At 34.3% G+C, this 17,622-nt stretch overlaps 1 protein-coding gene across 1 annotated transcript; it reads right to left on the bottom strand.

The window, feature by feature from the left end:
• Nucleotides 1–11,312: 11,312 nt before the first annotated feature.
• LOC104233551 (uncharacterized) lies at nucleotides 11,313–14,723 on the bottom strand. The gene is made up of 5 exons (XM_009786961.2): nucleotides 14,420–14,723; nucleotides 12,558–12,698; nucleotides 12,020–12,259; nucleotides 11,875–11,934; nucleotides 11,313–11,758 (listed from the first exon to the last, which is right to left on the bottom strand). Exons 1-5 carry the CDS (start codon nucleotides 14,531–14,533, stop codon nucleotides 11,654–11,656), a joined length of 660 nt encoding a protein of 219 aa, XP_009785263.1. The 5' UTR covers nucleotides 14,534–14,723; the 3' UTR covers nucleotides 11,313–11,653.
• Nucleotides 14,724–17,622: the final 2,899 nt, after the last annotated feature.

Raw genomic sequence — 17,622 nt, forward strand, 5'->3', positions numbered from 1 at the left:
CATTCGAGGTGAAAGATGAAGAAGTATGCATCAAGAAGAAAACCGGAACGCAGCAGCAGCGCCAGGCAGTGGCGGGCAGCAGCTCGTGAAGCAGCAGCGGCAGCAAGGCGCGGACAGCAGCAAAAATGCAGCAACAGCTGTGGCGTGGCAGCAGCAAAAACGCAGCAACAGCTGCTCGCAACGCCGTGATGTAGCAGCAAATGCAACCATGGGAGCTCGACGAGCTTCATCAATGGCAGATAGGGCTGGGACAATTGGACGAAGAAGAAGTAGCAGCTATGGGAGCTGAAAAACGCAGCATGAAGTGAGGAAGAAGAAGCAACGACATTCAACGTAAACTTGAAAAAGAAGAAGCCCTCGCGATCTTGAAGAGGAAGGAACACGGGCAGCGGGTGTATGTGTGTGTGTATGTGAAGGGGAAAGGGCAGCCATGGATGGGGTGTTTGGATGCTTGAAGAAGAAGAAGAAAAGAGAGAAAGAGAAAGGGGGGGGGCGGATGAGAGAGGGGTTTTTAGGGTTTTCTTCCTTCTTTTTTTTTTTGTTTTGCTTTGTTTTTTTATTTTTTTTGAAATGCAAGATAGGGGGTGTTGGGTTATGGATTGGGTCGACCCGGTTTGAAATGGACCGGGTCGTGGGGAAGATTGGACAATTGTTTGGACTTGGGGTTGAAATTTGAAGAAATGGCTCAATCCGATTTTTCTTTGTATTTTTGCTCTTTTTCTTCTTTTATTTTTTCTAGAACTAAATTATAAAAATACTTAAATTATTATTAAGAACTATATTAAGTTATAAAAGCGCAAATTAATTCCCAATAACAATTAACGCCTAATTAAGTAATAATTAAGCATAAAATTGTATATTTGGACATTAAATGCTAAAAATGCAAAAGATGCCTATTTTTGTAATTTTTTAATTTTTGTAAAACAAACTTAATTACTAACAATTGTAGGACCAAATCCTAAATGCAAATGCGACATATTTTTTGTATTTTTTTATTAATTTAACAAATAAACATGCACAAACAAATACAAATAATTATCCAAAAATGTCACAAAATTCTCAAAATTGCACACCAAGAAAAATCATTTTATTTTGAATTTTTGGGAGTAATTCTCATATAGGGCAAAAATCACGTGCTCACATGTAACAAACACTCTTAAACCCACATTTTCAATGTCTCATTATTTAATGCCCATAATTTTCGTTACCAGGGTCTTTTATCTAATACCCAAATTTTAAAGATAATTAACTAATTTTATTTTTTCCCAATCACTCTGAGCATAGTTGGTCAAAAAAATTACATAACAATATTGACATAGTTTGCCGGAGAAATTCCTCCGACAAGCGCTCCTCTCTTTTTTTTCCTCATTCAATCTTTAGCATTTTTTATTCATCTTTCACCCTAACTTTCTTTCGCTTGGCATTACTTTGTCAAAAACTATTATCTTTATTCTATCAAGACGAAAATTAAAGATTTTAGTGTGAACTGTGAAGTGCTACAGTGAGCAGAGAAGCGAAAATTTGAGAAAGAGATCTCGTATAAAAAATACATAAAAGAGTAAAAGTACATGCAAAAAGGAAAATTAAATGATGAATTGCAATGATGTGGTGAAATTATAAGGGGAGTGTATTGCACCTTCACCATGCAATGGTTGTGTATGCATAAGGGGGTATTAATTTCACTCTAAATAAAAACAAAAGGGAATGCCCATAAAGTTTTAGTGCTCAACCGAGTTATTTGGATAAATTTATTAGGGAACTTATGTATTTCTCCTAAGAAAAGAAAGAAAAAATGACATAGTGTAGCCGTTGTAAAAATAATAGTCGAAAAAATATTTTATATATATATAATATATTTTACAAAAGTTATACAAATTTTATACATTTTTCGGCTACCAAATATAAATAATTTCTAGCGCAAGCTAAAAGTGATAATCTCCCCTTATTTATTTTCCAATAAAACTTACTAACACCTAACAACTAAAACTTTGTTATGATAAAAATCAAAATATGGTGGATGTCTACTCTTCCTCCATGATCTTTCTCTCAAATGGTTAATGACATATTCAATGACATATTTTCTATGTTCAATGACATATTCCATGACATATTTTCTTCACTTTTCATGCCTATATAAAGGCCTTGTAATAGATAGGAAAATACACACAATTGAAGAAGAAAATCTCTTCCTTCTCTCTATCTCTATTTCTTGTTCATGTTTTACTAAATTGCTTTTATTTCTTGTTCATGTTTTACTAAATTGCTTTTATTTCATAACACGTTATCAGCACGAGTCTCTAACTAATTGTATATATATATACATACATACATATATATATATATATATATATATATATATATATATATCTACAAAAAAATTCTACATCCGGAAAGATTACAATTAGAAGCCATACATATCATCACATGGTTAAATGTAAAGAGAAACTACATATGGTAAGTAATGAAATGTAAGAAGGTATGATTATCTTATACTTGTCATTCCTTTAAAATCTCATATGCACACAACTTCGTACTACACCTGTATTGCATAAGCACATATTAATATTACATCTTTTATATCACATGAATGGAATAAAATTTTCGAAGTTCTATATGTGAAAATCATAGTAGCAGTTAATTGTTGATATGATGCATGTCATGGTAACCAAGGATATTTTATATAAATTGTCCTATGCATATTTATGTGTTAACTATCTTCAATCTGTCCTGCCGCTTTAAACATTTTCTTTTACTTGGATGAATATTTTTTTTCCTTTTGGATTTTTACACTTGCATATAGTACAAAAAAAAGGAATAAAAAATAAAATAAAATTGGTCATACTGATTAAAAGCATAAATCATCTTGAAGAAAACAAGAAATACTTCACATCTTTATCTAGGTTGATTAATTAGTACTTCTTTGATATTTGGAAAACAAACCAGCTATTTGAAAGTATACTTCATAATTTATGGTCGTATCATTTGAAAGCAAACAATGATTAGTATGATTACTAGAAGAGGTATTTTTGAGTATCCATGACCTACTTGATGCTTGCTATTGACTTACCATTTTTAAGTATTTTATATGAATGATGCACAAGCTACAACTGGTAAATTGTTACCTATAATGTCACTTTTCAGGTAATATAAATGCTGAATTTATGTATTAGTACTATATGTGTGTTAGGTGTACTTTTGATAAATTTATTCACTAATTGCTTGGTTGAATTGAGTGAAGGAAAGTCATGGCGTTAAATCAAATCCAATAGGTAGGGTATACCCCGAAAACACCAATATTTTTGAGAGAGACTCAATAAATATTATGACAATGATTTTATGATCCTTTTAAACTCTTATAGAATTTAGAAGAAATATTCTGACTACAAACGGTTGTATTTCATATAGATGCTACAAATTAATTAACAAAGATTTACACTAATTTGAGATTTGTACACTAATTTAAGAAAGCAAATTTGATTTGCTAAGTTGCAAATTAGTTGTGTATAACTTTCTTGGCATGTGATTGAAATTAAGGCTTGAGAATCAATCTCAATATTGTTTAGCCTATTATGCCATTGATTGAGGGTAAGACATGGGGATCAAGTCCTCATGCTCCATAATGATAAGAGTTGGGTTTGAGTCTCAATTTATTATGGCCTAACATGCCTTTATATTGGTAAGACATTGGGTTTGAGTCCCAATGTACCATATTGATGATATAATGATGACTAAAGAAAAATAATATATTTTTCATGAAAAGGCATGAAAATTGTCCCACTTGATTTGTTCCATTCTTGAAGTGAATGTGATAACAATGCATAATAAGTTTCAATGAAGACAATTGGTTGAACAATGAACGTGGGCGTTCCAAATATCAAAATAATAATAATCATCACTATGATTATAAAAGGAGAACAATAAGTGTTCTCAAAATAGTCCTTCAAAATGTGAAGGCAATGCTTACCATCAAATTGGTATGAAAATAATAAAGCACGTCGCTGATTATGATCCATTCCTTGAAGAGAATGTGACTTATGATAAGCATTGAGAATGCAAACCCATTCCTAAAGTTGAATGTGCCAATATGTGATAAAAGCAATGAATAAAGACATGCAATTCATGATTATATGAATACCACACAACTCACCTCTAAGGGAGGTTTGAGTAAAATAAAGAGAATAAATATTATTGTGTGGTTACATGAATATGTCATTGGTCGCGTACATGTGATATGCCAAATATTATTTTGTCATGCCTTATAAAAGTTATTAAAGGCAAAATTAAAGCAAGAAATGATTTTGCTTATGATGATTTTGACCATGACAATTTATTATGATATAATTTTCTCCGTGAAGGAGACATTTACCATATGAATGGTATGATAAAAGATCTTGTAGTACAAAAGTTGTTAAGAACTCCGGAAAAACTAATTTGTTACTACCCGGATGAATAAACTTATTCATGACATTGATATTGTAAAGTCTCAAAAGAAACTTTTTGAGTTTCAAATATATAAGTCAAAGTGATTGGCATATTGAGACTATAAATGAAAGGAAGATTGAATATCTTCATATTTCTATAATCATACCGGGTAAATATGAAAGGTTACCCGATCTTCTTTCTATTTGTACTACACAAATATAAGCATGATGCTGGAATCATATGCCACAAGTAAACTAGAGATTTACTAAAATAAATATTAATTGGCATGACCGGTTGACCATATCGGTTCAATTATGATGCGAAAAATTAATTAAGAATTACATTGACACATATTGAAGAATAGAAGATTCTTCAAGAATTCTCTTGTGCTGCTTATTCTCATGATATACCAGTTAAAGGTTGGGATTGAATCCTTTGATTTCTGGAAGGAATAAAAGGTGATATATATATGGGCCCAGTCACCTGCCATGTGGACCATTTACTATTATATGATTTTAATAGATGCATCTATTTTATGGTCACATGTGCATTTGTTATCAACTTGCAGTTTGGTTTTTGCAAGATTGCTTGCTCAAATTATTAGAGCACAATTCCAGAATATAAATTATGATGATTTATCTTAATAATACTGGTTTAAATCCAAGTTGGTTTAGCAGAAATTGTATGCCTCCAATTATAGCTAAATCATTGGTTATGAGAACAAAACTTCCAAAAACAAAATTTGGTATGAGATTTATTATTTAATATACAGCAGCACTTGTACGCATCTAGCCAAGTTATAAAAATTTCTCCCTATCACAATCGGTTCAGGGTCAGGAACCAAATAATTTCTATATAGAAATATGGATGTGCTATATGATTTAATTATGCCACCAAAATGCACAAAGATGAGTTCCCAAAGATAGTTGGGAAATGTGTTGGTGATCCCAACATTAGGGGGAGAAAATGGGCAGCTGAGAAAGTGATACGTGAAATGAATTATTATAAATACATATAGATCCTCGTACAAGAAAATATAAATTTGAAGTTCAAGTGATAATTCATTTACAAATTATTGCCAGACGCATTTGCTGACCCAAAGCTAAATGTCATATTTCAGCTGCTAATGCTCCAAATAGAATAAAGTCCATGAGGGACAGAGTCTATGGCACGCATGAAGTGTAACAGACCAATCGGTTCCAAAGATAAAACTCCTTGAAGAAGGAGAGGGGCAAATATTCAAAATGGTCATAATAAGGAGGCAAGTGCCCTAGAAGAGCACCACGACATAACACTTCATAAGACCTCATGGGAGAGGCTCAGGTACCTGAAAATAATGAAATAAAGAGATCTCAATAAGTTATGTCTTTATTGGGTAATAATGGAACCGACATAAAATGATTGTCGACGATATTGTTAATATAATGTAGCGCTCAATATGATTAATATTGACGAGGATCTTGAGATCAAATCTGTCATGAAATTTGGACGGATAAAAGATTGGCCAAATAAAAAATACGCAATGAAATTGACTTCACTTGAAAAATGTGAAGTTGGACGGATAGTCCAACACCTGAAAGTATAAAGTCAATTGAGGTATAAATGTGTTCTTGTGCGAAAGGTTCAAGTCGATAGACATAAAGACGACTTGTGGCACAAGAAAATTAGTAAATATCCTCACATTGATTATATGGAGACATGTTCTCTTATAGTGGATATAGTCACTTCAGGTTTTAATCTGGCAATATATGAAAAACTTGATATGCGTATAGTGGATATCATTGAAAGATTTAAATTGTCTTGGAGCATATTAAGGTTTCCAAGAAATTTATTAAATAAAGCTTCAAAAATCCTTATACGGATTGAAACAATCAGGGCCCATGTGGTATAATCGCCCGAGAGAATACTTGTTGAAAGAAGGGTATAAGAATAATTCAATTTGTCCTTGTGTCCTTATAAAAGGATATGGATTTGAATTTGTTATAATCGCCATGTATGTTGATGATTCAAATATCATTAGAACTCCCGGAGAGCTTCCTAAAGCAGTAGACTGTTTAAAGAAAGAATTTGAAATGAAAGATCTTGGAAAGACAAAATTTTGTCTTGGTCTACAAATTGAATATATGAAAGATAGAATTTTTGTCCTTCAATCAGCATACACTAAAAAGATTTTAAAGAGCTTCTATGTGGATAAAACACATCCATTAAGTACCCCGATGGTTGTGAGATTACTCGATATAAATAAAGATTCACTCTGACCTCATGAAAAAAATGAAGAGCTTCTTGGTCCTAAAATACCATATCTTAATGCAATTGGTGCGCTAATATATCTTGCTAACACTACAAGGCATGACATAACTTTTTCAGTTAATGTCTTAGCAAGATATAGCTCCGCTCAAGGAGAAATTGGAATGAAATCAAGCACATATTGCGTTATCTAAGGGGGATTACCGGTGTGAGCTTATTTTATGGCAATGATTGCAATACCGATCTTATTGGTTATATCGATGTGGGGTATTTATCTGACACACACAAGGCTTGATCTCAAACATGTTATATGTTTACATGTGTGGCACTGTCATATCTTGGCGATCGACTAAGCAATCAATCGTGGCTACTTCTTTTAATCATGCTGAGATAATTGTTATTCATGAAGCAAGTCGAGAATGTGTATGGTTGAGGTCTACTATACATCTTATTCGAGACAAATGTGGTTTGAAGTGTGATAAACTACCCAAAGTTTTGTATGAAGAAAATACAACATGCATAGCCCAATTAAAGGGAGGATTCATAAAGGAGTTAGGACAAAACACATTTCACCTAAATTATTGTTCACACATGATCTTCAAAAGAATGGTGATATTAATGTGCAACGGATCCGTTCAAGTGATAATATGGCTGATTTGTTCACCAAATATCTACCGGCGTCAACCTTCAAGAAACTAGTGTACAAGATTGGGATACGAAGGCTCAACGATGTGAACTGATGATCTCATCAGGGGGAGTTAATACGCGTTGTACTCTTTTTCCCTTACAAGGTTTTGTCCCATTGGGTTTTCCTTGCAAGGTTTTTAACGAGGCAACCAAAAGACGTATTTCTAAATATGTGTACTCTTTTTCCTTCATTAGGATTTTTTTCCCATAGGGTTTTTTTCTAATAAGGTTTTAACGAGACACATTATTTATGGACATCCAAGGGGAGTGTTATGATAAAAATCAAAATATGGTGGATGTCTACTCTTCCTCCATGATCTTTCTCTCAAATGGTTAATGACATATTTTCTATGTTCAATGACATATTCCATGACATATTTTCTTCACTTTTCATGCCTATATAAAGACCTTGTAATAGATAGGAAAATACACACAATTGAAGAAGAAAATCTCTTCCTTCTCTCTATCTTTAAGTTCATGTTTTACTAAATTGCTTTTATTTCTTGTTCATATTTTACTAAATTGCTTTTATTTCATAACAAACTTTAATTTCATTTGATTTATTGTGAATAATGCACACTCCTAAGTCATAACAACTAGATTCTCAAAGGACACAAATGTCATTTTCTGAAACAGTTGGAGAAGAAGTACAATTTTTATCAAAGTATCCAACAAGTCAATTCCCCTTCATTCCTGGATGAAATCACATTTTCTCATTTTCCATTAGAGACGAACAGAAGGAGAGAGACAGAGAAAAACAAATGGGGGCAGTGACGACGGCATTGATAGCAATAGCAGGTGTGATATTGGGCTGGATTACCATTGAAATGGCTTGCAAGCCTTGTCTTGAAAAGGGCCGTGACGCCATTGATCGGAATCTTGATCCGGATTACGACCCGGATGATCAAGACAACAACATACATGCCCCGCTGAATCCTGACCCGAACCCGTCTGAGGATTCGGATTCTACTGCTGTCCCTGTGGTCAAAACTGTCTGATCTTATCCTCGCTCTCCTTTTTGGTACTTGCTGAGTTACCCGAATACGAAATTTTACTGTATGTATTTTTTTTTTTTTAAATCGTTTTGCTGTTTGGTTTGATTGGAATATTGGGTAACAGAGTGTAAGAGAAAAGATTTGGTTCATTTGGGTTTCTAATAGTTTTCTGTTTATGTAATTGCGTGATGACACTGGAACGGATTATTGTGGCTATGTTGTAATAGATGTCAAATTGCTAATTTAGTCTATTAGTTATATCAGTTAATTAGTTGCGCCTCAATCATAAACTAGAGTCTAACTGCTCTTTCACACATGAAACTGCTACTGTATATTTGCCATTCTGTCCTCTTTAAAATGTTCTTTGTCAGTACTGCTTTTCCTTAAACTAGGCAGCTGAAGCATGCTACTTTATATGTATCACAAGTTTTTGAGATTCTTTCCATGGCCGAGGCCAGTGAGTTTTCCAAATTTTTGCGCTGATACAAGTGAATTGTAGGCTGATCTTAGCTGAAATTGTGTTCAATATTCTCCTGTGACCAAACAATTTTATCTACACCTGGATCCTTGAAAATGAACAGGGATGTGTTGCCTGCCTCCTCCATTTTGTGTGGAAAGGTTCTTTGATTGTGTTCTTGCCCTTTTATCGATACCCTTGAATATGGAGAACTCTCACTTTTTCACTGATTAACATGTGAGAGGTCCATGATAAGCTTCATGTCCTGCTAAATAAGTCCTTTGGTGAACAAAAGATGTTCAATAGTCTCTATTGATGTACAACAACAACCTAGTAAAATCCCACAAGTGGGGTCTGGGGAGGGTAGAGTGTATGCAGACCTTACCCCTACCTCCGGAGGGGTAGAGAGGTTGTTTCCGAAAGAATAGTCTCTATTGATGTATTACTTTAAAATGCCACCACCCTTTTTTTCCCCTTCTCTTTTGATGGGAAAGCTAAAGATTTTATTTATAAAATAACACTAATGTTGTTTGTGATGATATACAGAAAGCTGTTATATAAAGTACTGACAAACTACCAGCTAGAGTCTAATTTCTGTACATAGAGTCGGTGTTTCTTTTCTGCTTAATATACATATTCCAAGTTACACCACTATGCTAACAGAAAGATGATAACAGAGATATTCCTTTACTCTCGAAGCATCTCTAGTCCTCGTGCCGAGGGTCTACTGGAAACAACCTCTTTGCATTCACTGTACGGTAAGGTATGTGTACTCACTACCCTCCCCAGACCCCACTTGTGGATTATCCTGGGTTTGTTGTTGTTGTTGTGGTCTCGAAGCGTCTCTGGTACACTTGCAGGTCAAAGTTCCTAATTCTTTTGATTGACTTACTCATTCCCCTTCTTGCCCAGCATAGAACCGGGTCTCATTTTCTTCAGGAATTTTCTCCCGTGACCAAAACCATTTTTTCTATGCAGAAATTTAACAGTAATCTGTAGCTTACCATTTTTTCTATGCAGAAATTTAACAGTAATCTGTAGCTTACCGCCTTCATTTTGTTTCGAAAGGTTCTTTGATTGTGTTCCTGCTCTTTTACGGATACCCTAGAATCCGGAGAATTCTCACCTTTTCACTGTTTAACATATGAGAGGTCCACTACATGTGGCACTATACACTGAAATACAAAATATTCAAGAAAATAATTGAGATCTCACTTCTGTTTCTCAAATGTTTCTGCGAACTTAAGGTGATTGCACTTGTAGCAGTAACCTTTCCTACATAATGGTTGGTCAATGCTTTCTGAGTATGTGTCATTATAGTACAGCAATGTTCTGCCATTATTTATTCTGAAAGTTAACCAGTCAAGAGAACACATAGTAAGGGAAAAGGATCAAGGTGACAATACTTCAAGATTAAAAATGTTGTTCGAGGAAATGGATAGGAAGGTATGGAGGTTGAGAATAAAGGTAAAGGGTTAGGTAACCGAGCATTGTCCTTGTTTGTTACAGTAGCTTTAGTACATGATTTAGTGTCATTTGTGTATTTCGTACTCCTTGTTTTTTGTTATTACTTGTTGCTTTCATTTCGGTTTTCAGATTGCATTACCTAGTGTTAGTTCAGTATTTTCGCTTCAGTTTTCTAATTGGCGTGCTTGTTATTGCCCTTCCTTTTATCTTCCTAAGCCGAGGGTCTATTGGAAACATCATCTCTGCCTTCTTAATGGGTAGGGGTAAAGTCTGTGTATACAGTACCCTCCCTAGACTCCACTTGTGGGATTACATTAGGATTGTTGTTGTTGAGGACAATGTCACTCGGGCAATTATTCGAGTAGGCCAAGTGAAGTATATGGAAACATGATTACAGCACTTATGCTGGGCGAACGTGATCAAGCTATAAGACCCTGGAAGAATGCGAGAATAGACGTGTCATTATGTTTACAACTTACATTTTCATTTCCTTTTTGCAGCTTAGATTTGATATTCATGCTGATTTAAAAGGTGTGTTTGTATGTTTGAAACTCAGTATTGCAGATGTTTTCCATTCCGAGGATGATAGTTTCTGTTAATAATCTAAGGGTCTTGGCTCCTGGAGTAGTGTTTTTGGTGATAACTGATATAATATCTTGGCGTTAAATGCCGTTTCTTTAACATGGAACCAGTGATGCTGGTGAGAGCATTTTTAAACTCTACTTCTCTACATTTATATGTAACTGGAGTTGGATCAAGAAGACTTTGATCAATGGGGCTCTCACTCGTAATAAATGTATTTCAAAATAATATATGCCGTCAACCAACCATAATATAAACTTAGTCATAGACTTAACCCCGGCCATCTCATTTTGTCTCACCTTATCTCATCAATCTAGTGTTCTTTTATCCCACCTCCCAGGTGAGATAAATTAATTGAAGGATTATAATCCCATGACTATAAGGCCGCGTACTAAAACAACCCCTAAGGGTTATAGATCAAACGAGACAACTGAAAATATAGAGATGAAAATCAGTCACTTGCAACATCATTTAATTTTTTGCATTTCATGCAACCGTGAAGCTTATTATGACAAGATACTCCCATTTGGCCAATTACTTAACACCAGCTGCATTTATACCCATTCCAATTGTCTTCTAGTTAAGATCACAGCAGATCCATCCAACAACATGCTGTAAACATTCAACATAGAAATCCCTAATGTTCCAGTATTACAAGCTACACAAATGGTAACAGACTAGTGCCTATCTCTGCTCAGCACCAAGAAAAAGCCCCCAAAATCTGTAAAAGCTACAGAGCTGATACTAAACCTAAAGAATTGACATGGGTTTTGGATCTAAGGACCCATTTCAGCCTTCAACTGAATCTCTTCAATGGATCAGCTGCCTTGCCAGATCTTGCATCAGTCCAAGCTTTTGCAATCGTCCGTTTCATCTCTTCATCACCGTCCTCATACATGTTCTGAAAATGAAAACAGTACTCATCACATCGTAATTGAAAACAAACAAGAAAAAACGGAACTTTAGCAAAGAAGTGATAAGTCCACATAATTAGATGCTGCCAATAAAAGCTGTTACCTTCATCAAATCCATAATTCCAGCCATGGGGTCTTTCTCCTTGTCCAAATTTGGCTTAAACTGCAGCATAACAAGAATGACATGGTTATTAAACAAGCACCATAATCAGAAAAGCGAATTATGAATCCGTGGAACAGGTAGTTACCTTATCCTCTTTGTAATGCAGATCCAACCAGTTCCCTTTGGAGGCTTTGGCCAACGTGATAACAACCCTTGTGGGTTTCACGAGCACCTTACATTTCTCAGGTACAATCTCCTTGTTCAATTTTGGTAATGAGAAGCGGTAGTTCTTCCCGTGTACATCATGGAACTTAGCATCAAATGACATAGGCTTGAACTCAGTTACCATTTTCTCCTGATCAACTCCTTCCAAAGAGAGATAAATCTGCATAGGAGCACAATGAGCCATGAGAAAGAGAGAAACAAAAATGAAGGTTGCAGAACTGGTCGAGAACTGATAGGAATTTTATAGTTAAAGTAGCAACTCTTTTCCATATTTCTGTTCTATGGTCCAGTGAAGGTATTTCAGAATTAGATGGATGAGTTGTTACAACTGTTCAAAGGCCGAAAATCCATCTATCTCATCTCTGTTTTGGAAACCATAACTTGTATACAAGAACGCTTACACATTTAAATACACATTGAGGGGCTCAACCTTAACCCTTCTAATGAACAGATCGTACCTTCACTTTGTCATTGTCCTGATCCCAACTGAATGATGCAACAGAGACATAGTTCAGTAATTGGCTAGGGGTCACCTTCGCGGCAGTTGAAACTGGAGCTGCTGTTTGCAAAGATGCCGCTGAAGCACTGTCTTTTGACAGCTGCAGAACAGCAAAAAGACATCAAGGAGATGGAATATCTTTTCAGAATTTTCATACTTGTCCACAGATAACCTTATAAGGAGAAAAGATCATCTAGAGCACCAAATTCACACGTATAACCCTCCATAACAGCAACCAAACAAGTACAGATGAATCTCTTCTGTATACATCGGATTCAAGAAGAATGACTATGTCAACAGAGTAAAAAAGCTCGGCTCTCACTATATTTATGTCCAACTGATAAGCATCAGATAAAGCTTGGCTACTACAGAGCAATGCATATTGCCACAAAGTTCTAATCCCATTCATGTATTCCTCAAGCAATTTGTGGAAGGGATAACCTTTATAAAGGTTAAATAAATGATAATGATCATCATCATAATTCTCCAGAGTAGCTAGTGATTAGTGTGTGTTGACTTGGTTTATCTGCAAAATTTTACTTCAACCAATATTATCATGTATGGCACACATTTTCCAGCGACTGGACTAGAACCATTAACTCTAGAAAATTCTACTAATGCGTCACAGATTGGTTATACAAGACCCATTCTATAATCACTAAAATATTCTTTGTTTCTATTTGACAAGGAACGAGTATAATAACTAAAATATCTCTAAGGAACTGAAATTAGTTTGGAATTACCAAACAGCAGAAAGAAACATTTATAGATTCCTCAATACAACTATTACGATCAGCTCTAAAAGTACTTCAGCAGCACCCTCAAGGGTCGTTTGGTTGGCAAACAAGTTATCTCTGAATTAATTATCCAATATCAATCATCTCGGGATTGTTATCCCACCCTCTCATAGGAATAAAAATAACACTACAATAACAAGATAACTATCCTGGGATTAGTTATACTGCAATTCTATCCCAAACAAACATGGGATAAACTCACCTCAAACTTAAGTACCAAACTAGCCCTGAGTATACCTTCCAAACAGAGACAGAGCTAGAGAGTAGTTTATGAGTTCGGTCAAATCCGATAGTGAACTTTATATTTGTCTTAAGAAATCTATCAAATAAGTATAAATTATTAATTTAGAATGCAGGAACTTAAAATGACTAGAATCCCAAAACTGTATGCTTTCAAATTCTAGCTTCGCCTTTGCTTCCAAACCCCATCCTACAAACTCCAGGGATTATAATGGATTTTTATCTGGCAATCTTTGACGGGAGCCGTGAAATGAGACAAAGACAAGCCTTCTTTTTACTTCATTTTTTTATGACCAAGAAATCTGTCCAGGTCCAACCCGTAGGGCGAACTGCAGCCTTCAGAACTTGGAACATAAACCCTTCTTCACTTAAATACAAAGCTCAATTCTTTTCACTGCATTGTAGATCGTTCTATAATTCAATGAACCATAGGAACTTTGGGCTACTTTCACTCTAACAGTTCTATGATTCAACCTGCTAAATCAAAATCTAAACGAGACACACCATTTATTATATAAGCATTAGAAGAGCTAGAAATAACTGCAGCCCCACATGAAAAATCCTAGCACAGTATAGTCGATTAAGAGAAGACACATACTTATTAGTAAAAATCTATTAATCTAACTCAGTTTATCGATTTGGTACAAACGAGTCATTTTTCCCCATAAAATCCAATAAAAGGCACATTCTTGAGATGTCAACATAAAAACCACTCGTCAAACAATAGTAAACATAGAAATAACAAAAGAGAAACTAAAAGAGAAAAAGTTATAGTTGAAAAAACCTTCTCCAAGTTACGAATCTCAGAGGAAATGAGAGAAACAACACGAGGGCGTTTCGCTATGTTCTGAAGATGCTTAAGTTCCTCCAAATCCAAAGCTAAATCGTTTGCTGCCATTTTCTACTTTCTTCTTTCAGAAAAAGAATATTGAATCCTGGGGTTAAGAAGATTTCTGAGGTTTTATAGTAGGATAGAAAATGCTAGAAACTAATTGATAACATTAAGTTCTAGAAGGAAGCTTCCGGACCTAGTGGCGCGTGGGATAGCGGGGAGAAATTGAAAAATAGCAAGATTTACAATTGGTCGTTCAAAAATAGCTCAGTTTCAAAAGTAATCGAAATTTAGTCACTTTTCATGTAAAGATAAATTTGAACAAAAACACTGTTTAAAACCCGAAAAATATGTCAGTATATTATACTGGAGTTCCAGCATAAGTATACTAGAACTCCAGCATAATATACTAGAGTTCCAGCAAGTATAATTGTCCAGTATAATATACTAGAGTTTGGAGCACCGGTGCTCCAGTCTCCAGTATATTATACTGGAGTCAGCAAAGTATATCGGTCCAGCATAATATGCTTGAGTTCATACACAGGTGCACCGAACTCCAGTATATTATGCTAGACCGATCTCTGTTGCAGCAAAATAGTGGCTATTTTTCATTGACTTCTTAAACGCTGACTATTTTTTAATAATCAGTCCGAAAACTGACTATACCGTGCTATTTTTACGGAATAGCGTGTTTAATGGGCCGGATAATCCAAGTTAGCCGGCCTGGCTCAGAGGGAAGCCTGATGATGTAATCGTTTTTAAATTGTAAAATAATATTTCTTACTTAGATAAGAAAAAACATTATTTAAGAATATACTTCCTATACTCCAAATGTATGCAGTCTCTTGCGTTTTATATACTAGCTTTAGAGTACGTGTATTTCATATCAACGAATATAAATTTTTTAAAAATTATACAAATATTATTAACCTATGTAATTGAGTTATAAAATAAAACTAAAAAAAGCACAAGCTCTTGAAAATAATAAATATCATATATAGCCAACTTAATAAAGAAAAAATTACGTACATCACATAAAATTGTTCTAATGTTATCAAAATTTTGGCATATGAATTGTGTATTTGCTTTAGTTGCTCGATGTGATAGAATAATATGGTAGCTCGTACTCTAATATATCTTGTAACAATATTATAGTCCTTATGGCCTTAAAAAATAAATTCTATTTTCTCAAGTACATAATATGAATTTCATCTTATTCCTTACTGGAAATCAAACTGAAAAATACCCAAAAAAAAAAAAAAATCCATATTATTAGATTTAACTATCATATGAACAATTTAATCGGATGGGTATTGTTTAAACACAACTACATGTGTTTCTAGGAAAAATAAAATGATTATCATAAAAATTAAGGTAAAAATTAATATTTATTATTATTATTATTATCATCTTAACCAACATGAAGGTATCATTATGTAATATAATTCTCAAAAGGTATAAAAATCTATTAATATTTCAGTAATGTGCATTTAGATAAATCATTATAATAGTATTTGCAATACCTATTCTTATCTGCATATACATTTTAAATTTTTTGAAATATAAAAGCGAATTATAATTAACTAATTAAAAGTTATTCATTGATAATATTTAGTGATGGTACTTGAATTCAACTTTCATTGATAATATTTGGTGATGATATGTGAATTCAACTGATTATCTCTTAATTTATGAATAATTTTGCTTGAAATATGATCTCTTTTTATTGTTTGGAGGGATTTATCATGAGAATCTTACTATTAGTATTGATATTTGTCACGAGTTTCATAGTTGTATTAATAACTAAAGATAATCATAAGACATGAAGTATGTCTTTCATACACATGAAGTATGAAAGACAACAAATATTTAAAACCAGTGAATTCTTTTTTTAAAATTTCAAAACTAAATTCAAAATAAAATACATAACTAATGGCGTTTGGATCTTTTGATTTAAAATTTTAAATAATAAACCTACTCTTTGTCCTTCACGTGACTTCCACGCCCATCAAGGAATAAAATTCATATTATCTTAATATGAAAAGTATGTTAATTTAAATAAAGAAATAATTTCAATAAGGTAAAACTTTTATTACTTTTAAAATTCTAAAAATTAAGAGTTTTTATATATTTTAAATAAAGAAAGATTTCTAGTAATATTAAATGACTATTCCTAGATATTAGGGAAATAATTAAATGACTATTCTTAAATATTAGAGAATTAATTAGAATGACTATTTTGCCTAGTGTAAATGTAACGACCTGACCGGTCGTTTTGAGCTCTAGCGCGTCGTTCAATAGTTTGAGGCCATGAGCAACTTCACTTCAGGTATTATGACTTGTACGCATGGTTGGATTTGAATTCTGGGAAGTTCGGAGTTGATTTGGAAAGAGAATTCTCATTCCGAAAGCTTTAAGTTGGAAGAATTGACTAAGATTAGATTTTTGAGGAAACGACCTTAGAATCGGGATTCGAAGGTTCCAACAGGTTCGTATGATGATTTCGGACTTGCGCGTATGTCCGGATCGGGTTTTGGAAGATCCAGGAACGTTTCAGCACCTATTGTGGAAGTTGGCATTTTCGAAAGAACTTCATAAGTTTGGGTTGAAGCGAATTTCAATGTTATCGATATTCGTTTGGGATTCTAAGTCTGGGAATAGCTCTATATGGTGATTCTGGTATTGGGAGCGCGATCGGAAATGAATTCGGAGGTCCGTGGATCATTTTGGAGTCATTTAGCTAAAGATAGAAATTTGAAGGTTTTGAGGAGTTTGACCGGAAGTGGACTTTTTGATATCGGGGTCGGATTTCGATTCCGAAAGTTGGAGTAGGTCTGTAATGTCGAATATGACGTTTGTGCAAAATTTGAGGTCAATCGGACGTGATTTGATAGGTTTCAGCATCGAATATAGAAGTTTGAAATTTTAAAGTTCATTAAGCTTGGATTGGAGTGCTATTCATGATTTTAGCGTTGTTTGATGTGATTTGAGGCCTCGAGCAGGTCAGTGTTATGTTATAGGACTTGTTGGTATGTTTGGACGGGGCCCCCAGAGGCCTCGGGTGTGTTTCGGGGTAGTTTTAGATCATTTCAGGTTGTTTTGCAATGGCTGATGTTGGTGTATGGTGTTGTTCTTCGTGTCCGCGAAGGTCCTCT

The sequence above is a fragment of the Nicotiana sylvestris genome, chromosome 12 (genome assembly GCF_000393655.2).
Source record: "Nicotiana sylvestris chromosome 12, ASM39365v2, whole genome shotgun sequence".
Classification (NCBI taxonomy): Eukaryota; Viridiplantae; Streptophyta; class Magnoliopsida; order Solanales; family Solanaceae; genus Nicotiana; species Nicotiana sylvestris.

What these genes read in the sequence shown, in the direction of transcription:
- LOC104233551 (XM_009786961.2), bottom strand. Translation starts at nt 14,533, where the DNA reads ATGGCAGCAAACGATTTAGCTTTGGATTTGGAGGAACTTAAGCATCTT. An exon ending in AGGACAATGACAAAGTGAAG is followed by an intron (nt 12,260 to 12,557) that starts GTACGATCTGTT and finishes GCTCCTATGCAG; the next exon opens with ATTTATCTCTCTTTGGAAGG. An exon ending in GAATTATGGATTTGATGAAG is followed by an intron (nt 11,759 to 11,874) that starts GTAACAGCTTTT and finishes TTTCATTTTCAG; the next exon opens with AACATGTATGAGGACGGTGA.